Source organism: Gasterosteus aculeatus, chromosome 17, assembly GCF_964276395.1.
Source record: "Gasterosteus aculeatus chromosome 17, fGasAcu3.hap1.1, whole genome shotgun sequence".
NCBI classification, from domain to species: Eukaryota; Metazoa; Chordata; class Actinopteri; order Perciformes; family Gasterosteidae; genus Gasterosteus; species Gasterosteus aculeatus.
This window is the reverse complement of record NC_135705.1, coordinates 376,889-400,516: the sequence shown is the minus strand read 5'-3', so window position 1 is coordinate 400,516 and position 23,628 is coordinate 376,889. Positions and strand designations below refer to the sequence as shown.

The following is a 23,628-nucleotide window of genomic DNA, read 5'->3' as shown; positions in this document are numbered from 1 at the left end:
TTTAGGTTCCTCGATTGTCATGTTGATGTGACGTTAAATATTTCATTTAAATAAAAGCTTTTTGAAGTGAGACTGACTCGAGGAGATCAAAGCAGAGCATCCAGATGTGAATCGGGCACATCTGTCGTAAAACTTGAGCTGTGTGACTTTCTTCATCAGCTGAGTGGGAGTCTTGTCTCTGGGAAGCTGCTTCTGAAGAACCATTGGTACTGGTAGAGATAGTATTGGTAGTAGTGCTGGTATTGGTCGTAGTACTGCTGGTATTGATTGTAGTGTACGAGTGAAATTGTGTCATCTTGTATACACATATTTGGTATTTTATGTTAAGAGGGATACAAATTCTGAACACTAGTCGGCGCTGTTCGGTGTCTGGAGGTGAGAGGGAGACAGAAGAAGAGGTGGTTTCTGTGAGAACGGGACTAAGTTCAGGGAAAATCCACAACGTGATGGACTGAATTATTTCCTGGTCTTACACCCACTTTGCTTACAGTACTACTGATTGTAGTGGCTCTAGTGGTAGTGATGTTATCGCTAGTATTGGTAGTGTTGGTCATAGTACTGCTGGTATCGATAGTAGTACTGGTAGCAGGGACTCTAATGCTAGTGCTCCTAGTGGTAGTATCATGTAGTTATCTAGGCTCTCTACTTCAGGTGTGTTATGTAAATAATAGAACATGACGAACAAACATGTCTGTGTACTAAGGGGAGCTCAGTGAACTGGAGCAATACCCCGTGTTTAGGATAAGGCTGCTTCACGAGGTCCAACATGTTTCAGAGCCTCAGCCAGGTTACTGAGGGTCTACTCAGCTCTGCTTTGTCTCATTGTGATCCTATACTGCACCCTTCTCACGTGCCTCCCGTTGGGTCTCTTTGTCCCTCAAAGCCCTCGTCCTCCTTATGGTAATCTAACCCTGAGACAGTCTAGCGGCGAAGCCAAACCACCCGCTCCACGCCCAGGTTCATACGTTGATCCCTGGAAGTCGAGTCAGCTCCTCTGTTCCAAAGCAGTGAAGCAGGAGGTAATCACACCAGCATGACTGGACCTCCCACGAGACCAACCCCCATCGGCCAGAACACCGCTGACCAGAAATATTCCTACAGCTGTAGGTAGATGTGAAGCTAATGACCTGAAGTTAACTCGCCACTTTACTGTTTGAGTGTGTGAGAAGTAGTGATTTTCTCTCAGACCAGAGGAGTCGCCCCCTGGTGGTCACTACAGAGAATGCAGCTTTAACACATGAAGCTCTGGCTTCACAATCTCCTGGTCTTGATCTTTTTCACAGACAAAGTAAAGATAGTAGATAACAGAGGCAGGTGACTGCATTTCCAATTTGGCAACTGGTTAGTGGTGTGTTGCTTTACCGACAGGTGAATGGGTGAACAAAGATGCCAGGGGGACCATGAAAGGAAGCACAGTGTGAGCTCACCTGAGGGACGGGGCAGCGTGGAGTCCATAAGGTTCCTAGGCAACGCATGGAACCAACGTAGAAAAAATGAACGACTGGCACTAAAACAAAGCAGAACATTCAGGATGTTTTTGTGGTTTCAGCCTTCAGATGTTTGAAGGATAAAACCGGTCAGCGAGCTGTAGATAGTTTGAATCACTTTCTGCTGCCCTCCAGCATCTGGCTTTCATTTCCTTCACATCCCGGATTAGCGTGTCAGTCCTGATGCTATGCCATGATAAATACTTCTACTACTTCTGGATTAGCTAGTCTAGAACCAAGGACTGGAGGGAAGGATTATCACCAGCATCAAAAGGCAGTGAGATGAGAAGTCCAACAAACAAACAACAAGGTCCAGGATCTGAACACGAGTACCGAGACCAGAAGGAGGACATTGATGAAAACATTTGTGTGTCAACCATGAAAAAAGAAGCTAACCTTCCATTGGTATTGGTTCTGTTACCAGGTTACAAGGTAAGACCAGGACAATAGTTGACTATATGGGTATATAGTCAACGTTACTGCCGGTACATCTTCCTCTCGTCTGGAGCCAGCAGTGTGTTCTAGACAAAGCTCTCCTAAATGGGCTGATCCAGCTCTTCTCTGGAACCCGGAGGCTGTCCCAGGGTCCCTGCAGGGTCCCGACAGCATGAGGGCCCCCCCCCCCCGGGGACCGGCAACGAGGGGGGGAGAATGAAGAAAAAGAGCTTTGCTTTATCTTCAATATTATTATCATTATTTTGTATTCATTAGCATTATCATTATTACTCATCATTATTGATTTTATAATCATTTTTTATATTATCACTTTTATTATCATTATTATTAATACCATTACAGTATTATCATTACTGTCATCATGCTTATCATTATTGATATTATTATAACAACCAGACGTTCCTCACAGAACTCCAGACTCCAGAAATTCTTCACACTGACAGAGACACACACACACACACACACACACACACACACACACACACACACACACACAAACACACACACACACACACACACACAAAACACTGATAAATGTTTGGAATGTCTTTGAAAATGAAATAAGCCCCTTAATTATATAAGCAAGACAACACACATACTAGCGCACACGCACACGCATACGCATACGCACACACACACACACACACACACACACACACACACATGCGCACACACACACACACACAGGAATGTACGTCTCTATTAGTTCCTGTCAGGACGGGACTGAAGACGTGTTTGGGTGGACAGAATTCTTCTGGAGGACAAACAGTTTCTTGGTTAAAAAACATCACTTTAGAAAGTATGTATTTTAGACCCTGTTGTTTAATTGTTAACGTTAAAACATATTTGATCATCTTGGGGACAGAACATGTTGAACTAGTGACTCTTCCTGCTGTTTTACCTCCAGTCAAGGATTAAACACCAACGTTAACTATGTTAAAATATTTAGTTGCCTTAATCTAGACCACATTGATCACATAGATGAATGCATTAATGTAGACAGCCATAGTATATGTGTATGTATAGTATATGTGTAGTATAGTATATGTGTATGTATAGTATATGTGTATGTATAGTATATGTGTAGTATAGTATATGTGTATGTATAGTATATGTGTATGTATAGTGTATGTATAGTATATGTGTAGTATAGTATATGTGTATGTATAGTGTATGTGTATGTATAGTGTATGTGTATGTATAGTGTATGTGTATGTATAGTGTATGTGTATGTATATGTGTATGTATAGTGTATATATAGTATATGTGTAGTATAGTATATGTGTATGTATAGTGTATGTGTATGTATAGTGTATGTGTATGTATAGTGTATGTATAGTGTATGTGTATGTATAGTGTATGTGTATGTATAGTGTATGTGTATGTATAGTGTATGTATAGTGTATTATGTGTATGTATATGTGTATGTATAGTGTATATATAGTGTATGTGTATGTATAGTGTATGTGTATGTATAGTATATGTGTATGTATAGTGTATGTGTATGTATAGTGTATGTGTATGTATAGTGTATTATGTGTATGTATAGTGTATATATAGTGTATGTGTATGTATAGTGTATGTGTATGTATAGTGTATGTGTATGTATAGTGTATATATAGTGTATGTGTATGTATAGTGTATGTGTATGTATAGTGTATGTGTATGTATAGTGTATTATGTGTATGTATAGTGTATATATAGTGTATGTGTATGTATAGTGTATGTGTATGTGTATGTATAGTGTATTATGTGTATGTATAGTGTATATATAGTGTATGTGTATGTATAGTGTATTATGTGTATGTATAGTGTATATATAGTGTATGTGTATGTATAGTGTATATATAGTGTATGTGTATGTATAGTGTATATATACGTATATATTAGTGCTCTCAAACGATTAAAATATTTAATCACAATTTATCACATTTATGTCAAAGTTAACTCAAAATGAATCATAATTCATCGCAGATTTTTATTTATTTTAAATGTCCCTTCATTTTCTTTTCATAATATTTTTTTCATTTTAATGGTCTTATCACCATCGGAAAGTGGATAATATAAAATAAAATTCTAAATTGCACATTACAGGTAAAGGGTTTTGTATGTACTTCTATTTGTATGTACTAATTTTCCTGTTGATGTAAATTTAATAAAATGTAATATACGATTATATGTTGGTATGCTGCATGTTGGTGGGAGTTTTTATATGTGTATATATATAAATATATATATGTACCAGGGCTGCCAAAGTTAACCTGTTAATCTATGAGATTATTGTGGTTCAGATTAATGTGATACAATAGTTGATTGCATCTTTTTCTCCATGAAGCTTTTTGTATCGGAAGTAAAACAAACAGAAGAACTGTGCAGAGGAATTCCTCCCCGTATCAAACCGAAGGGCGAAGCACCATCAGCACCACCAGCACCACCAGCACCATCAGCACCACCAGCACCATCAGCACCACCAGCACCACCAGAACCATCAGCACCATCAGTACCACCAGCACCATCAGCACCACCAGCACCACCAGCACCATCAGCACCACCAGCACCATCAGCACCACCAGCACCACCAGCACCATCAGCACCATCAGTACCACCAGCACCATCAGCACCACCAGCACCACTAGCACCACCAGCACCATCAGCACCATCAGCACCACCAGCAGAGTGTAACCCCCAGTAAAGTATGAAATGACAGTCGTTGTCATGGTGACGTGTGGCAGCAAAGCCTGTCCCTTCATATTTACAACGTTTAAAGCGCTCACAGACTCACACTGACTACGTGACCTTAGTGAGTCCCTGAGGGGTCAGGGGTCGGGGGTCGGGGGTCGGGGGGGACATTTGGATGGCTGACTTTTTTTCCCTGCTTTGCTTGGAGATGTTAATAACATCTTCAGGATGTGTGGCAGCCGTTCCTTCTCTTATCCAGATGCCCCCCCCCTCATCCCCCTCCTCCCCCCTCCCCCCTCCTCCCCCCCCGCTGCCTGTCCATCAGCATGATGCCGAGGTGATGACATGCCGGAGGAGGATTGTGTTGAAACGGGCGGGGGGAGGACAGTAGGCTCCTTTATGCCACTGTAATGTAGTGGGGGCCCTGGTGGGTGCCCCCCCCCCCCCTCATTCTACTACATCAAACCCCACAGACATTAACCCTGCAGCCCCCCCCCCCCTCATTCAACTACATCAAACCCCACAGACATTAACCCTTCAGCCCCCTCATGTGTAGGTGTTAAAGGGTTATAAATTCACTTTATCATCTTGTGTATCGTGTAACGAGTTTTATCTTTTTATTTAATAGTGGTCGTGTTCTGTAGCTCCTGAGCTACATGGTGGCTTTTTAATTTGGCCTCCCAGGCACGGACGGAGCAGGAGGTGATTCATTCTAGACTATTGTAACTACGGGGACTGCTGCCGGATGCGGCTCAGGAGGTATTACAGAGAAGCTGATACAGGTACGACACTGTTCAACAGGTTCCATCCAGAGGAAGAAAAACGGCTCATGAAACCTTAAACGTTGATCACAATCAAGTGGAAAGAGGAATGAAGAGGAATGAGGTTTTAATACGTTATTCGTCTCTGGTGGTAACGATGTTGAGGGCGAAGCCTGCAGTCGGTGGACTCTTGATGTAAGGGAGGAGGAGGGGGAGGGGGGGAGGCTCTGGGAGAAGAATGGAGGTGTGTTCCTGCAGAGGACATCCAGAGAATAGCTCCTTTCATTCGGCTCCTCGTTCCTCGCCGTGGCCACGTGGTCGGCGTGTTTCTTGGTAATCTCTCGGTTTGAAGTTCCGTGTGACAGGACGGAGATGAGGAGCCCTGAGAGCGCCTCCTTCCTCCTGCCCCCCTCATAGGAGGGTGAGGAGGAGAGGGTCCTGAGACCAGTGAAGAGGGGAATGTGGAGGCCTCTGGCCGGATGGTGGCTGGTGAGGGAAAACCCTTTGGGTCCTAATGATGAAAGCGGAGAAGGCTACTGGACCTGGACTAGATTCTCCAATGGACCATAGCATGCGCTGCCTATGTACCTCCCACATGGAGGACATACCGATCTTCATACATTGTTCTTCACATGGATGTATCCTCTGAGTGCGAGATGCACTGCTCAGCTGTTCCTCTTCTGTAAAAGAAGTCGTTTGCGTGTCCCTTCTCCATAAAACGTCGGGCTTTGGGGATTTTCATGTGTTAACCGAGGAGCTGCTCTGATTCCTCCTACTTTATGTATTTAATTATTTCAAAATGTTGAAACGGGCCATCAAAGGACTCAGTGAGAGGCAGGAAAGAGGCCGAGGGTCGGCGGCTCTTTCCTTTCCGTAACCATGGTAACGCAGAGGTCTCCACAGCTCCAGTTTGTTGTCTTTGGCCTCAGCTCCGGGAGGCCGAGCTACCCACAATGCAACGAGTGTCCCTGGGAGGTTGTGCGCTTAGGGAGGCGGGGCTTATGTAGGCCGGTGGGCAGCTTCACACAGAAGGCCTTATGACCTATAACCTTAAATATATTCAGGGTTATGAGACATGAGGTCTGTGGTTGAAACGCTCGGTGGTCTCTCAGAGCTTTAAAAGCCCCCCATCACGCTTCTGGTGTGAGCGTTAGCATTAGCTCATATTTCATTCAATGGGATTTATTTATCACGTTTATTCTGCTCATGTAACGTAACGAATACTAATTTACACTCAATTTGATTGATAAAGCTAAAATGAGTGGTCACCTTTAGGTAGGGGGGGTAATTACCACGTGATCCCAGGTCTGTCATTTGAGGAAGTGGAGCTTCTGTCTCAGTGATGTAGCGCCCCCTGCCGTCCATTACAGAACTGATTGGATCTGCTCCACCTTTCCGCCCGCTGGGTGAAATGTGCAAATGGAGAAAAGAAACCGAAAATCACAAATTTAATGCAAATGAATTCAAACTGTAACATGAGGGACAAAAGTAAAAGTACTGTAGTATGTTGAAAAGTGTCATGAAACTCATTGTATTACATGATGTATTAGCACATGCAGGAGCATAAATAAATAAAATATGACAATTTCATAAAAGGAATATTTCTGAAAAAAACTACAACTACAAAAGATATTATAAAATCATAGAAATATTACTCTAGTAGGAAATGCTTGAAAAAATACATGTTATTTGTTATAAATAAAATAAAAAAATTATCTAAAAGAAAAAATAGAATAAGTCATAAAAATAAGAAAAAAAGGAATGATGAAAAAATTCAAATAGGGTTCAGAGTGAGTGGACAGAAGGCCGGTGGTTTCCTGTGTTCAGGATCAGGACAGAATCCCAGGAAGTCATTTTACAGAGTGTAGACAAAGGTTCCCTCCCGTTGTAATCATGACTGACAGTCCTCCCTTTTCCTGTGGAGGAGTCCTTCAGTCCAACAATGCTCTCTCTCTCTCTCTCGCTCTCTCTCTAAGATTTCACACCGGTGTCGAGTAAAATGTTTCTAACAAGGAATTATGTCATCAAAGAAATATACATATATATACATATATATGTATATATATATATATATATATATATATATATATATATATATATATATATATATATATATATATATTATATATATATATATATACTTAAAGGGGTAAAGATGTGTTAAATATGAATAAGTAACCACCACAAATGAACACTTTATTATGATTTATAACCAACACAGTTACACATTGTACACAAGTTACAGCGCGAAGGGAACCAGGGTTCTGTTTTAAAATTGAATCAAGTCACAAAATCATCCTTGAACCAAGGCTTACATTAAAGACAAGTTTTAATAATTCATAATGAATTATGATGAAGAGGTTTATGGAGCTATTTGGACATTTTTAGATTATAAAACAAACTTTGCAAAAATAAATCCCTTAAAGCGACAAATGAACCAATAAATTCCTATTTCTGGACATTGATATTAAAACAACCTGCTTCATGTTTGAGACCCTGGTTTTCACTCAGATTAAAGGGAAACGTCACTTCTCTCAGGAATATTGTACATTACACCAAATAGCAAAATAGCTAGATATTAATTCATATTTCATTCCACCAGCCCACAGTAAACACAACGTAGAAAAACTCCCTCATGTATGTGCTAAAAGTTACTTTCATTGACTTTTATTGATTGATACAAGATTCACAGAAAGATTGTTCCACATGAATCCTGTGATTCATACTTTTCATAAATGTTTTAAAGCATCACGTGATTCTCGTGAGTTTCTTAAAGTCATATTTCATGGGAAATGTTTATTTTCCCACATTAAAACTGAAACCTTTGTCTCACTTTCTTGTTCGTGCTTTTATTTTGAAGGCTAAAGATGTTACAGTCCTGCTTTAATATCCCTTTATTATTTAATACACACCTATTAACTCGTTTAAGATATAACAGTAAAAAAAGAGGACACTTATTTATACATTAGTGTTTCCGAGGCAACCACCGAAGTCATGTGATCGTTAGCGTGATATTACGTGATGGCGCCGCCTCCGTCAACTAAGTGTACATTCATCGAGTCTGAGTAAATGCTACTGCTGTGTGTGTGTGTGTGTGTGGCTACGCTAACCTTGGCTAACAGACTCACTATACAGACTTTGATACATTAGCATAAGAATATTTGCGTTTACATAGTTTAAGGCATTTTGAATCCTTACAGACATAAATTGAATCTGTCCACATATAATGTAGCATGTAGCATGTAGCGTGTAGCATGGCAACTAGCTGGATAAGAAGAAGTTAGAAAGGGATACTGATAATAAAAACAAGGAGAGTTTGTTGGATTCATTTGTTTTGTATTAATGTATTTCTTAATGTAAAAAGTTACTTTCATTAAACATTTAATCTTTCACAAACTTGGAAGCATTAAATGTTTAAATCCCTTAGTTTTTTCTTTCAGGACGTCAGATGATTCAACAACGTTTTCTCTGTTAGTTATTAAAATAAAAATCAGTAGCATCACTTTCCTCTGAAGGATATTAGGATATTATAATCTGATAAATACGGCGACCTCCGACCTTCGTAAGCCACCATGTGCTTTAAATGTGATCAACCAACCAATACACCACCTGTGAGCAGCAACGTGCTCCTCCCCCTGCTCCTGGGGGGCGTCTTTGTGCTCATGTCTGGTCCTCCTGGCAGACCTGCTCCATGTGGCCTCCCCCTTTCGGAGGCAGTGTGGAAGTCAGTCGAGTCCTGAAGAGGAGGACGAGGCAGCAGAGGCAGGAGGATTCCTGCTGGGTCCTGGTTCTGATTTGGAGTCCCTGCTCTGCTCGACCAGGAAGTCCTCAACTCCGTCCTCCCCTCCTACTCCTCCTCCTCCACCTCCCCCCACCTCTCCAGGCGCCAGCTGCTTCATGCTCAGGTGGACGGAGCCGTAAGTCCTCTTGGGCCGGACGAAGGCCGCCCGGTGCCGGTGCACCTCCCCCCGGCAGAGGGAGGCCATGAGGAGCACCGAGAGGAACATCCCGCCCAGCGTCAGCAGGCCCAGGCCCGCGATGATGCACCTGTCCAGGTGGGACCCCAGCCGGGCGTAGTACATCTCCAGCTTCTCCATCTGCCGGGCCGACACAGCGTCGGGGTCCGCCCCCGCCTCCCGAGGGATGGCGTAGGCCACCAGCACCAGCACGATGCCGCTCACCAGGAACACCAGCGCCAGCACCAGGCCGCAGTCAGCAGACGGCTCGGGTGCGTCCTCCCGCCCCCCACCTCCTCCTCCTCCTCCCCCACCTTCCTCTTCATCGTACGACCGGGAAGAAAGCTCCTGGTGCTGCTGTTCCACCTGAGACAGAGACAACAAATAACGAAGATGAAGTCTTTTGATTGATAACAAACTAGAGTGTATCATATTATTCATTTCTTGTTAGAAGAGGCACTGAGCTGTTTGAAATCACTTCATCTTTGAGATACACGTCGGTGCTAAATGTGAACCGGTGAATCAAGTATTCCTCAGTTGTTCCTCAGGTGTTCCTCGGGTGTTCCTCGGGTGTTCCTCAGGTGTTGCTCAGTTGTTCCTCAGGTGTCCCTCAGGGGCTCCTCAGTTGTTCCTTAAGTGTCCCTCAGTTGTTCCTTAAGTGTTCCTCGGGTGTTCCTCAGGTGTCCCTCGGGTGTCCCTCAGGTGTTCCTCAGTTGTTCCTCAAGTGTCCCTCAGGGGTTCCTCAGTTGTTCCTCAGTTGTTCAAGTGTTCCTCAGATGTTCCTCAGGTGTTCCTCAAGTGTTCCTCAAGTGTTCCTCGGGTGTTCCTCAGTTGTTCCTCGGATGTTCCTCAGTTGTTCCTCGGATGTTCCTCGGATGTTCCTCAGTTGTTCCTCAGTTGTTCCTCAAGTGTTCCTTGGATGTTCCTCGGTTGTTCCTCTGATGTCAAGGACCACAACTCAGAATCAACAAGAACATGTTTTCGAAGTGTGTTGCGCCTTTTTTGTAGGTTGCTCGTTAGCTGCTAATGATAGCTCTTCTGTTACGTTAGCGCCTTCAATGCAGGACACGCCCTCTGAGTTAACTGAGGTATTTTCACCCAGAAGGTAAATGTTGTTTTCCTCCATGACTGACTAGCTTCTGCTCTTCCTATCTTCTCGTTATTCTTCTCTGGAACATTATATTTGTCTATGTTCCATTTCAAAGTTCAATGCTATTTTTACGTTATTGTATTCAGACATGTTTTTAAAGAAGAAGTTGGGGTATTCAAACATTGTCGTTTTCCGATGTAGTTTTTTTTACGTCCGGTTATTTAAACATTCGTTGCTTTATTTAAATCAGGGTTATCAGCAGAGACTTTGAACTTGCAACAATGATTTGTTAAAAGAAGCACAAGTATTGAAAGTGCAAAGTTTGTTTGGGCTTGGACATCCAGCCGTGGGATCGACCAGGGGCCCTTTGGGAGTCCAGACACTGGTGGTGGTAGAAGATAAGTTGCTCCACCGTTCGATAGGCCAGATTCCTCTGCTGATTGGAGGTGTCAAGGGCGCTTGCTGAAATGACACGAACAGCAACAGAGGAGAAACGCGATTGGTTTACGGAAACGGTGCCTCCGCCCCCAAACCGAACAGGGTTCCCACAAAGGCGCCGCGGGGCAGAAGTTAGCTTCTCCAGCCTTCCTGACTGAATTTACGCCTACGCTTCATTTAAACGCTTGTCTTGTTTGTGTCTGAACACACTTCTAGAAGGAGTGACGCTTTTTGAGGTTGCTGGTTAGCAGCTATCGTTAGCAGCTATCGTTAGCAGCTATCGTTAGCAGCTTTCGTTAGCAGCTTTCGTTAGCAGCTTTCGTTAGCAGCTAACATTAGCGGTTTGGTTGGAAGAAGCGGTTACCTCACAGTTGCCGAGGGTTACCTTCACCCCACCAGTGGGCCGCGTTGCCCCCTGCTGGCGGAGCTCGAGCTCCTCGTCCTGCTGGTACGAGGCGTTCTCGAACCCCCGGGCAGCACGGCCCACTGGCGCCCCCGTTCGGGTCGCCGAGGCCCCTCCCTCCCCTCGCAGCACCCGGAGTTCTACGGCGTTGTATGAGGACTCCATCTTTGGGAGGTGTTCACGTCTCCACCTTCACTCTGCTCTGCACCATCGTCACTGAGGAAGAAACCGACATCGCTAATCACTCTTTCACGTATTAGGACATCTTTGTGTACAAAATACAGCCTTCACACAATAATACCACTATTATGTTTTTAACATCTGCCTCAAATATGGTGAATCTTTCTCTCATTATCTTTCTATTTTAGTTTCCATTACATCACTTCATATTTTAACTCAACACACATTTCATGAAGTTAAAGATATCTCCATAGTAACGCTACTCTGACTGAGTACTACACACGAATACACACTACTACATTAGTACACAACATCTCACATCTACTTCTTCATCTCCATCACGTTTCACATGTGTAGGAACATCCATGTGTTGGTTTTCTATCAGATGAAGTCATGTGCACCTCTCGAGAGGGTGTGAACGTTGCGCATGCGCAGTCCCGGTTGCGTCTCGCGGTTATGAATGAATATTATTTCCTCCTGATTTAACCAAACGAGTAATTTCCTCATGAAACCTCCGTATTTATGATCCAGTGGATCCTCGGATACACGCGATCCTTTATTGATATAAATCACACGTGGGGTTTTCTCAGTAAGCTCCAGGCTCGCGGGCACGCGCACGAGGTGTCCGTCCGTCCGTCCGTCTCCCGCCGTGACCTTGTGATGCGTGATGATAGCATCCACCGGGGCCGAGCCGGTGGATCCTCCGGTGTAACCGACGCGTCACAGTGGGACAGCTGATCGGGAGGAGAGCGCGTGCGCGCGGACCTACCTGGTGGCGTGATGGTGCCGCGGCGGGGATCAGGAGGTTCTGCGGGGCGTCCGGAGACGGAGGAGGACGGATCATGTGGGGGAGGGGAGGAGGGGGGAGGAGGGGGAGGAGGACTGAGCATGCGCAGGTGGCCTATAAACATATATACACATGGTACATTTGGAATTAAGATGTAATGTGTGTTGAAAGGTAATAATGCTATAAAACATGTATTATAATATATTAAAGATATATAGAAAAACAGATAAACCGTCACAGATAATTAAAATTATAATAACTTAGATCTTCTCGTATACATTTTGATTTTGGAAGCATTACTTTCATTTGGGATGTGGGAATATTTATATTGTTGGCGTAATGAGTTCTTTTCTTACGTTACATAAATGTGCTTTTACGTGTCTGAAGCAACCTTACTGTAAAAAGAATAAAGAACATCAGACAAGCTCCAGTCCTCCTGGTCTCCATGGAGACAGACAACCATCCCTCTCACCCAGAGCCCAATAAGCAGGGGATGCTTTAGGGCGGGGCTACACGCTGATTGACAGGTCTCTAATAATACACACTGACATAGAAATGACGAATTAAATTGAAATCAAATTAATGAACACTAATTGTTCAAAGTTCCATTTATTGTCCAAAATACTTTTTATGACAATATTTCAGAAAAGCACAAAAACAGATTTGACTCATTAAGCTTTGAGCGCAAAAGGTTCGATGGTTTATTGTTTCCTGAAATGTTAAACGGAATAACGTGTGGTGCTACACAGTTTCTGCTTCTGTTACATCATCAAACATAATGTGGCTCAGACCGAAGATAAAAACCAGTTAGTTTAAGAATAAAACGGCTGACGTCAAAGTAAACTGACGAGCAGGAATCTGGACAAAGGACACAGAAATCATTATAGTGCGTTGTGGTACGTTCCAATCGCATAACGCATGACGGGACACCGAAATGCCTGCTATAAACACGCCCCGTCTCCTAGCAACAGGTCACATGACAGACGCTGTCCCTCCTCATGAGTGTGTTCCATCTCACCTGAACACCAACCATGTACAGTACAGCCAACATGCTGCTTCCTGTTATCGCACCTGGAAGTAAAAGCAGTGAGACCAACATGTGGTCGGGCGACGCCAGGTGACGCCGGGTGAGTCCAGCGTTTTATTGGTCGCAGGCAGGGAGGACAAACTTCCTGCTTCCTGTCTGGGACAAATTTGCTCTTTAAGGTCAGTGGCTCTGTCGCTCCGACACGACGTCCTGGAGACGCTTCAGAAGCACGTCGGCGCTGCTGCTGCTCTCTGGACACGCCTTCTTGCTGGGAGAGTCGCAGGCTGATGACATCATCACGTCCCCCTCCATGGTGAAGGCGCGCTTCCTGCTGGAGCTGCCCTGTCGGATCATCCGGTTGATGTCGGATAACTCCTGGAGGGAGGACAGCCCATTAGAATCCATATTTAATACCTGCACCCTTACTGAGAGTTTATCAGCTGATAAAGACCATCTTCTATCAGACGGGTTATTACCAACTAAATATCTCAGCCCTACATCCACCATGACCGTCGCCTGTTCCTATACTATAATGCTATGAATAATACTATTCGTTGTTGTTAGTAGGTATTGTTGTGGGAGTCCGTGCCTTGGCTGGGCTGCTGTTGATGCGGTAGGTGAAGGAGTTGGGGGTGAGGCAGCAGGCGGACGACTTGTGAGGAGAGACGTACAGCGAGTGTCTCTGAGAGACCCGGCGAGGGGACAGAGGCTGAGCCCGGACCGAGGGGAAGGGCGACAGGGGGAGGGCGTCGGCCTGTGGGACAAGCACACACACATTAACCGCTGGTTCTGGCGCACTGGCCCCGCCCCCTGGCCCTGACCCTGGCCCCCGTACCCGGTGGTCCTGGGTGGCGTAACGCAGAGCGAAGCTCTTCATCTTCAGCACGAAGATGCTGTTGTAGAACTGGATGAGGTCTCCACGCTCCTCCGATTGGTCGGCTGGTCCCGCTGGTCCCGCCCCCTCGTCGGTTTTCTCTGCGGCTGATGAGATGTTTTTAGTGGCCACTTTCTATTCACGTTAATATCGTATGAGGACACTTAAAGGAAGCTCACATTCTCCCCCTGAGACGGGATCCACCTCCATGTTCTCATCTGGCGCCTGCTCCCTGTGGCGCAGCAACACACTGCGGTACACCTGCACGCACGCACGCACGCACGCACACACAGACGCGCACACACACGTACGGTTCACAGTTATGAGGGACTTTACTTGGACTCTGAGTGTCTGTGTGAGTGAGTGAGTGTGCGTGCGTGCGTGTGTGCGTGTGCGTGTGTGTGCGTGCGCGTGTGTGTGTGCGTGCGTGTGCGTGCGTGCGTGCGTGCGCGTCTCACGTGGCTGCTGGCCTGCGGTTGGCATCGGTAACACTTCATGATGTCGTGGAAGCTGTGAGTCTCTTTGGTGATCTGAGAGGAAGACGAGGAAGAGGATCATTACCTGTGAGAATCGTGCCCCTCCCTCCGCCAGGTGGAGGAGAGAAGGACACAAACTGCTGTTTGAATTTAATACCTATTCTGTTTCACTAGAAGAACACGGCCAGAAGACGCCACTGCTGAATCTAACTATGGATTCATCTCGCGCGTGGTGTCGTCTGACTGCTGCGCGGCTCCTGTGAGACGCAGGACGACGCGTGCGTCCACGTCAGACGCCACAAAAGAAGTCACCAAAACATCTGCACGACTCACGTGGAGCACATCTGGGTCTCTGCGTAACCAGGGGACCAGCGTCTTATCAGAGATTTTAAATGAGACGTGTGGAATAAAAGGGTTATTTTCTACACGTTTTTAGACGTTTCTACAACGTATGAATGTCTCGTGTGTCTCTGCTCTCAGTATCCGAGTCATTTCCGTGGTTCCTGCTCTACACATGACGGCCGATGAGGGTTTGGGGTCGGAGGGAGTCGGATGTGTACAGACTGTAAAGCATCTCCCGGTACGCACAGGTGTGAGCTCACCTTGGACACGATGTAGACGCTGCACAGCAGCAGCTGGTCCAGGTGCCGGTCCCTCATCAGACCGGTGCTGTGGACCAGCGAGTTCTCAAAACAGGTCCAGATCTTCCCCCGCAGCTCGGAGGAGACGTCCATCCTCACGCACAGGTCCCTGAGCCGCACGCTGGCCAGGTGGTACACCTGCAGACGGAGAGCAGGGCTGAGAGGAAGGTCCAACACACGGACACGCCCCTGAATAACTGATGAAGACGATCCTTACCTTCCTGAAGAACAGCGCGAGCGATCCAGTGCGTCGCGGCCGGGCGGTTCCCACCTGGGGGTCAGAGGTCACGGGCCCGGGGGCTCGGCTCGGCGAGGCGGTGAGGAGGAACTGTGCGGTGATCGTCCCGGAGGAGTCACACGGCTGTACTGGAATCAGTGCGATGGTGCGCTCGTTATTCCCACCTGGACACACACGTTGACTATCATGCACGGTTTGATCTGTGAGCCATGGATGAGGAAGAGGAGGAGGAATGGATGAAGTGCCCCCCCCTCCCTATCTGATGGTGGTGGTCCTGCTGTACACATGGCTTACTGCTCGTACTGGTTAGAACTTTATGACAACAATGAAAAACACACAACAAAGACTCTTTAACAGGGTAAACAGCTTGTAACACACAAACAATCTGTAGAACAACTAATAATTGCACATTTATAAAAACGACCACGCCAAACTGCATGCTGGGTACCACCACCCATCGCCCACCACCATGAATCTCACACTAATAATAGAAATGTATTCTTCCTATTTAGAGGCCTCAGCCCGGCTGACCTTGCAGCGGGATGCTGAGCACGGTGGTCTGAGCGCTCTGAGCTCCGATCCTCAGGGTGCCGCCGCACCCGAATGTCAACCTCTTGGCAGGCGACATCACCTGGCTGCCTGGGGTCACGCACGGGGGTCGGGCCGGTGGGTCGTCCCCGAACAGACGCCGCTTGGCGCTGCCAGCCGCCGGGGAGCTGTACCGGTCATGGACCGACAACGGAGACGGAGGAACGTCTGGAAAAAGAAAAAAGATGTAAAAATAGCAGTTAATCCAGAGCTTCACGTGTTAAAGCTGCATTCTCTGTAGTGACCAGCAGGGGGCGACTCCTCTGCTCCCATAGACGTCTATGAGGAAATGACTCTACTTCTCTGTAGTGACCAGCAGGGGGCGACTCCTCTGCTCCCATAGACGTCTATGAGGAAATGACTCTACTTCTCTGTAGTGACCAGCAGGGGGCGACTCCTCTGCTCCCATAAACGTCTATGAGGAAATGACTCTACTTCTCTGTAGTGACCAGCAGGGGGCGACTCCTCTGCTCCCATAGACGTCTATGAGGAAATGACTCTACTTCTCTCTAGTGACCAGCAGGGGGCGACTCCTCTGCTCCCATAGACGTCTATGAGGAAATGACTCTACTTCTCTGTAGTGACCAGCAGGGGGCGACTCCTCTGCTCCCATAAACGTCTATGAGGAAATGACTCTACTTCTCTGTAGTGACCAGCAGGGGGCGACTCCTCTGCTCCCATAGACGTCTATGAGGAAATGACTCTACTTCTCTGTAGTGACCAGCAGGGGGCGACTCCTCTGCTCCCATAGACGTCTATGAGGAAATGACTCTACTTCTCTGTAGTGACCAGCAGGGGGCGACTCCTCTGCTCCCATAAACGTCTATGAGGAAATGACTCTACTTCTCTGTAGTGACCAGCAGGGGGCGACTCCTCTGCTCCCATAAACGTCTATGAGGAAATGACTCTACTTCTCTGTAGTGACCAGCAGGGGGCGACTCCTCTGCTCCCATAGACGTCCTCCTAATTACTGAGGACAGACCACAATGTCGGAAACACCCCAACACACCTTTACGAGCGCTGCCCAGACCGGATCTGAACTCCCTTATGCGGGGGTGGATGATGGGGGAGAGGGCGACCAGGGGCAGGTGAGATGGAACCCCCCCGCCAGAACCCGTGTCCAGGCTGGAGGGGAAGTTCACCTGGAAGGAGGAAGAGGAGGATGAGGAGGAAGAAGAGACAGAAAGAGAGAGTGTGTGTGTTTGGGAGCACGCTGACCTCCTCCACCGTGGGGACCTTGCTACCCGCAGCCTGCAAGGCGCTCCACAGGGCAGAGTCGGCCCTCCACGCTCTGCTCTCCAGAACCTGCTCCTCAATGAGGTTCAGATGCTTCACCATGTCTCTAGAGAGGCCCTCTTCTGAGCGGATGAACACCTCGATCACCTGCACGCACAGACAGCTTTTATGGAATAACAGCAAACCAGGACATATGGACAAATATTGATGTGCTCGTGTGTGTGTGTGCGTGTGCGTGTGCGTGTGCGTGTGTGTGTGTGTGTGTGACCTTGAAGAAGTAGAATGGGGTCAGCTTGAAGATGTCGATGATCCAGGGGAATGTCCTCTGGGAGCTGTAGGAGAACAACACCACCTCCAGACAACAAGCCACCAGGGAGCAGTGGAACATGTCCTGCTCCAACAGCACCTGAGGAGGACAGACACACACGGGGGACGAAACCCAAACAGGAAAATACACAACTTGAATGAGCTTGGACATCGACTATTTCCAAGGGATGAATAGAAACGGTACACGGGACACGCTAAGATGTTTACACTCATGTCTTTGCCGTGGAGGCGCTTGGTCTCCTGCAGCAGGACGTTCTCCAGGATTTTGTAGTAAAGGATCTCAGCCAACTTGAGACGGTTCTCTGCAAAGTCTGGAGACAAGAGGTTCTTTTATAAAGATAAATCTTACACACACACACACACACACACATATATATTTGAAATGTGTGTGTGTGGGTCTCTGTGTAGTACCTATGTGAGATCCTGGCATGTCCTCGGAGTCCTTGGTGTAATGGTGCTTGAAGGTTTGTCCCAGTGTCTTCACTCGGCCCAGTATGGACTCTGTGGGATTCCTGGAGCACGACCTTCAGCCAGAGAGAGTATTCTTAAGTACACACACTGTATATACATACACATATAAATCAATAATATATCAACATGTACAGTGTTTGTATGTTTGCCACCTTCCTGACAAGGTGAACGAGATCAAAAGATCCTCAACATCTCGACATCACGCTGCGATCCAAAGAAATTCAACAAATGAGAAACAAAGTCATTTGTAAAGCTTCGGGTCTCCAGCGAAGCACAAACAGAGGTGAACCTTCTCAGGAGCCCCACGACTCATCCAAGAGGTCACCAAAGGCCCCAGAACAACATGCAAAGACCTGCAGGCCGAAATCCACCGCTCAGCAAAAAACATCAAGGCTCAGTTTAGCCAGAAAACATCTTGACGATCCCATGGACTTCTGGGAAAATACTCTGTGGACGGACGAGACAAAAGCTGAGCTTTTTGGAAGGTGTGTGTCCCATCGCATAAAAGCAACCCTTCAGAAAAGGAACCTCATACCCACAGTAAAATGTGGTGGTGTGACGGTCTTCAGGACCTGGAAGACTTGTGTGGTAAATAGAACCATGAATTCTGCGGTCTACCAAAAGGTCCTGAAGGAGAAGGTCCGGTCATCTGATCCTGACCTCAAGCTGAAGAGCACTTGGGTTCTGCAGCAGATCCAGAACACACCAGCAAGTCCAAGAAAAACCAAATGAAGACTTTGGAGTGGCCTCGTCAAAGTCCCGACCTGAATCCGATGGAGATGCTGTGGCGTGACCTCAAAAAGGAGGTTCATGCTCAAACCTCCAATGTGGCTGAATCACAACAATTCTGCAAAGACGAGTCCACAGTTCCTCCACAGCTGTAAAGACTCATTGACAGTTATTGCTTGATTGCAGTTGTTGCTGCTCAGGGCGACCCGACCAGTTATTGGGTTTAGGGGGCAATCGCTTTTTCCCAGTCTGTCTGCTCAGCGGGGGGGGCGCACCTGTACTGAATATATCGCATGAATAAAACAGACTAGATCGGCTACAACAGCTTCATGCACCGGTTTGATTATCTGCCGTTTAATGCAATGAAAGGTTCCGTGTTCACAGCTCAGCTCGCTCACAGCGGAAAACCTTCAGCTCCAATCACTGAATCTTTGGGACAAGAATCGCGACATTAAACTGCTTACTCAAAACTCTTGATCGTTGATCAGCACTCTGCATGTGTTTATCGTTCATTTAGAGAGAGAGAGAGAGAGAGAGAGACTGCAATTTTGCCAGCCCCAACATATCTGTATATGTATATTATATATATATATATATACATATATATACACACACACATATACACGCACACTCATAATATGCCCCCTATATATTAATATATATCTAAATGAAATATATGCTCGGACCTGAACATCTGCATCAGCTGCTCGCTGGGAGACGCCCTCAGGCCGGACACCATGCCCTGAAGCCGGCTGACGCTCTGCGTTGCCGAGGAGACGGGGGTGACGAGCAGGTCCTTCTCTTTCAGATAGCCCCGCCCAGTCAGAGGGGTGGGTGGGGCAAGAGAACCTGACTGCCAGCAGGGAGACAGATGAAAAAGACGTTAATGCCATTTTACACACAAATAAGGACATTTCGGTTCTATCAATGAATCGGTAGCTCCGCCCCTCAGTCGTACTCCAGCATTCTCCTTCTTCCTTCCTTCTCCTCACACCTGAGGAGATGCTGTTAGCGGGACCCCACTCGGACGAGGACTTACTCCTCTGCTGCCCCTCGTCTCCCTGGTGGGGACCTTAAAGCCCACGTCCCATCAAAGCTCTCAATGCAGCGGGCTGAGAAAGGCGCTGATTACCCAATGAGGAGCTGATAACGCTGTTTGCAAACAAAGTCCCCATATGAAAACGTGATGTCAGATTATTTATAACCCTAAAGCTAATTGAAACATGATTAAAAATCTGTATTTTTAATAAACATTGAAAAATTAAAGTGTACAGGTGTATATCTTCTCCATGTGGTGTGTGTGTGTGTGTGTGTGTGTGTTCACCTTCTCCACGTGTTGACGTGGTGGACTCTGAGAGCTCATGTGACTCGGCCCCTGGAGGACTTTCCTCGGGGTTCCGATCTCCTCGTCGGCGTCAGCTCCCAGAAACACTCGCTCGTCAAAGTCTCCCACGGTCAACACGTACTCCTCGTACTCCCTGTTTATGGCCTTACTGCGCACACACACACACACAAGTACTTCATCATAAGCACGACTTGATTCTGAGGAGGAGAGAAAGAGTAACTTCCCTCTGACCTTTGACCTCTGATCAGCTTACTTGTTATCAATAAAGTTCTGAGGATCCAACAGTTCTGTCAAATGCTCCTCGTTGCCCTTCAGGATCTGATGAGGGAGAAGAACCCAAGCTAGAGTTGTGCGTAACAAACAGATGAAAGAAGCAGTGTGTGTGTGTGTGTGTGTGTGTGTGTGTACCTCTCTGTGGTAGAGCTTCTGGATGTAGGGTTTGAAGTAGTGCTGTTTGATGCCCTTGGCCTCCACCACCAGGCCGTCATGAAGCTCACAGAGACGCTCCAACACACACGGAGGAGGATCGTCTGACAGCAGGCCGCCAGCAGGGTGGAGCGCCGGCAGACCTACACCAATACACCATGCAATACGTAACACATATCACGCACATCAACCCTATCATGAAAATATGGGTACACACACACAGTGTACCTCTGAAGGTGGGGTTGATGAGCTCCTTCCTGTTGGTACAGAGCAGCGCGTTGCCAAACACAAGGTCCAGGCAGCAGAGCAGCAGGTGGTACGAGTTCACCAGGTCGTCCCCGATCATCCGGAAGTTACCTTCAGGAAGACACAAACAACATCTGCATCCAGCGTGTCGCGCGCACACAACATGTCACACGCACACAACATCTGCACCCGGCGTGTCGCGCGCACACAACATGTCACACGCACACAACATCTGCACCCGGCGTGTCACACAACATCTGCATCCAGCACGTCATACGCACACAACATCTGCATCCAGCACATCATACGCGCACACACACACACACACACACACACACACACACACACACACACACACACACACACAGTACCTTTGGTGTAAACAAACAGAGTCCAGCAGAACTTGAACACGTCGCTGATGTGACACGGCAAACGCCTGCAGAAACAAAGAGGACACACATCGATCGTTGGGCGTGAATGAGTGAGACAGACAGACAGACAGACAGACAGCGTGTGTGCTCCGTGCCTGTGCTTCCTGCTGCGGGGTTGCCGGGGACGCCCCCCGCCCTGCGGGTCCTGGAACATGTCCATGAAGATGGGCTCGAACTTGCGAAAGATGACGGTGGAGACCTCGAAGTTGCGCTCGAGGCGCTCCATCCGGAGCCTGAAGTCCTGGGGGAGGTTCGACATGTCGGCCCACTTCCTCATCTTAGAGAAGAACTGGATCAGACTGAGGGGGGACAGAACCACAACATTAACGTCGTGGCTATGAGATAAAGAAACGTCCTGCTTCAAAGGGTTTCACAATAAAAGCATCCTTCAACAAGTCATGATTATCAAATTATCTTCTTTACATCGCGGCTGCCGTACCAATTTTTTTGAAGTCAATAATATTTCCGTATATTACGGCTATAAAATCTCCTGGAGCTTTCTTCTGTTTATTACTCTCTATGTCTCTCTGAAGAACACCTGAAGAATAATTTACACCTCGACTTGGTTTTGTTGACTTAGAGATGCAGTAACAAATCAGGGATGACGACATCCTCGATGTTTTTCTCATCTCTGCACACACAGACCAAGGGGCGTAGCGGCTAACGGCTAACGGGTGGAGGTTCGGGCTCTGTGAGGACATTGTCATGTCGTGAATTGACCTGAGCTTGGCGGTCCGGAGGATCCTGGTGAGCGACACACAGTTGCCCTCCATCAGGCCTTTGCCCACGGTGGGCGTGGAGCCCTTCCTGCAGGCGGCGTACAGGGAGCAGGCCAGCCAGTGGACCACCTCGCCCTGCACACACGGAGTATGAACACACACCGACATTCTGTAATACATGGATTCTCTGTTGATCTGAGGTTTTTTAAGTCATGTAACAAAATAAAAATATTAATTAATTCTTATGTTGTTTAACGTGACCCCACAGTTAATTGTCTTGTCCCTGTGGCCTTTGACCTCTGTCTTTGAGCTGCTTCGTACTTAATGTTAGTTGCATTTGAGATCATTTAGTAATTACTAGAGAACAGTAATGGAATACAATACTAGAGAACAGTACTATTACAGCACTATACGACAGGACTCCAGCCAGTAACGTTAGAGCCACCATAGTAGAGTACTAGAGTACCTGAGGACACCTCCCGGGTGGAGCTGCTGCCCTGAGAACCCCAGCACTCACCTCCAGGGTGTAGGTGTTCCAGATGCTTGAGAAGCTGTCCATGGTCTCCGAGGCGGTGCTCTCGTCCATGTTGAGCTCCTGGCACAAGGTCTCCAGGCTCCTCCGCACCGAGCTCTCCTCCATCCTCCCGCACTCGGAATCGGACGACTCTTCGCCCCGCATTCCTACAAACTCTCGTTTAAAGTTTAACCTAAAAACAGAAATCCTCCACAAAACACCCGGAGACACATAGACAACTCACACAACAACACACAGCACAGCACAACACAACACAACACGATCGGGCTGACTTCCGCTAACTTTCCCCCACAATGCACCGCATTGGCGCGAAAAGAGGACGGGTTTCGACTAATCAGACGCGACAAGAGAGGTGCCCCCTCAACCACGGCCAGCGAGCTCTGCCGTGCAACGATTGGCTCCTCGTCAGTCACATGGCTTGTGACGTCCAATCATGTCCACGAAGGGGCGGCAGGTCATTTAAAGGAGCTCAGCTCCTTCACGCTCTGTTAGGACCTACAAGCTAACATCAACAACTGAAGCGTGGCTGCGATGGTTCACGAGGAGCCGCCAGGGAACAGTGATGGCGTGTGTTTGGTGGGGGCCATCCGCGATGCGCCCCCTCACCCCGACTTAAGGCCGGCGCATGCTTCTGCGTCTGCGTCGTCGAGTCACGTCTATTTATTTATTATTTATTAAATTAACATTTTCCGACCAAATCTTTTTTTGACTTTTTTTCCAAAACATTTTTTGCCCAAATATATTTTGACTTTTGTTTCATGACATCGTCAACATAACATATTTTGACTTTTTTTTAAACACTTTTTCGATTTTTTTAACTTGTTTTTCAGAACCCGTTTGCACCTCACTCATGAGACTTCTTTTACAAACGTTTTTAAAGGTTTACTTTTTTGAACCTGATATTTTTTTTCAAAACATTTTTTAGATTTCTTTTTCACTTCTTTTCCCATAACTTTTGTCCACATATTTTGACGTTGCTTTCTTTCTTTTTATTTTTCAAACTTATATTTGATGACTTTTTTTCAAATGATTTTTGGACCTAACATATATTAACTTTTTTTCCTTTTACGACCTAGTCTTTT

The 23,628-nt window shown here is 46.8% G+C and overlaps 2 protein-coding genes across 3 annotated transcripts; both read right to left on the bottom strand.

Annotated features, from left to right (window-relative positions):
- Positions 1–7,577: 7,577 nt before the first annotated feature.
- On the bottom strand, positions 7,578–12,321 carry tmem74b (transmembrane protein 74B). Of its 2 annotated transcripts, none has more exons than XM_040203834.2 (3): positions 12,220–12,321; positions 11,232–11,486; positions 7,578–9,705 (listed from the first exon to the last, which is right to left on the bottom strand). In XM_040203834.2, the coding sequence occupies exons 2-3, from the start codon at positions 11,433–11,435 to the stop codon at positions 9,109–9,111; spliced, it is 801 nt and encodes a 266-aa protein (XP_040059768.1). In that variant the 5' UTR covers positions 11,436–11,486; positions 12,220–12,321; the 3' UTR covers positions 7,578–9,108. The 2 variants fall into 2 exon arrangements, with proteins under 2 accessions (XP_040059768.1, XP_040059769.1); XM_040203835.2 differs by lacking the exon at positions 12,220–12,321 and adding an exon at positions 11,770–11,883.
- A 509-nt stretch (positions 12,322–12,830) lies between these two features.
- rbl1 (retinoblastoma-like 1 (p107)) lies at positions 12,831–22,942 on the bottom strand. The gene is made up of 22 exons (XM_040203833.2): positions 22,529–22,942; positions 22,013–22,146; positions 21,388–21,591; positions 21,233–21,297; positions 20,844–20,972; positions 20,598–20,758; positions 20,443–20,507; positions 20,169–20,337; positions 19,531–19,697; positions 18,056–18,168; positions 17,852–17,955; positions 17,586–17,723; positions 17,300–17,464; positions 17,091–17,223; positions 16,025–16,249; positions 15,473–15,657; positions 15,217–15,393; positions 14,597–14,668; positions 14,318–14,399; positions 14,100–14,245; positions 13,854–14,018; positions 12,831–13,639 (listed from the first exon to the last, which is right to left on the bottom strand). The coding sequence occupies exons 1-22, from the start codon at positions 22,688–22,690 to the stop codon at positions 13,445–13,447; spliced, it is 3,156 nt and encodes a 1,051-aa protein (XP_040059767.1). The 5' UTR covers positions 22,691–22,942; the 3' UTR covers positions 12,831–13,444.
- Positions 22,943–23,628: the final 686 nt, after the last annotated feature.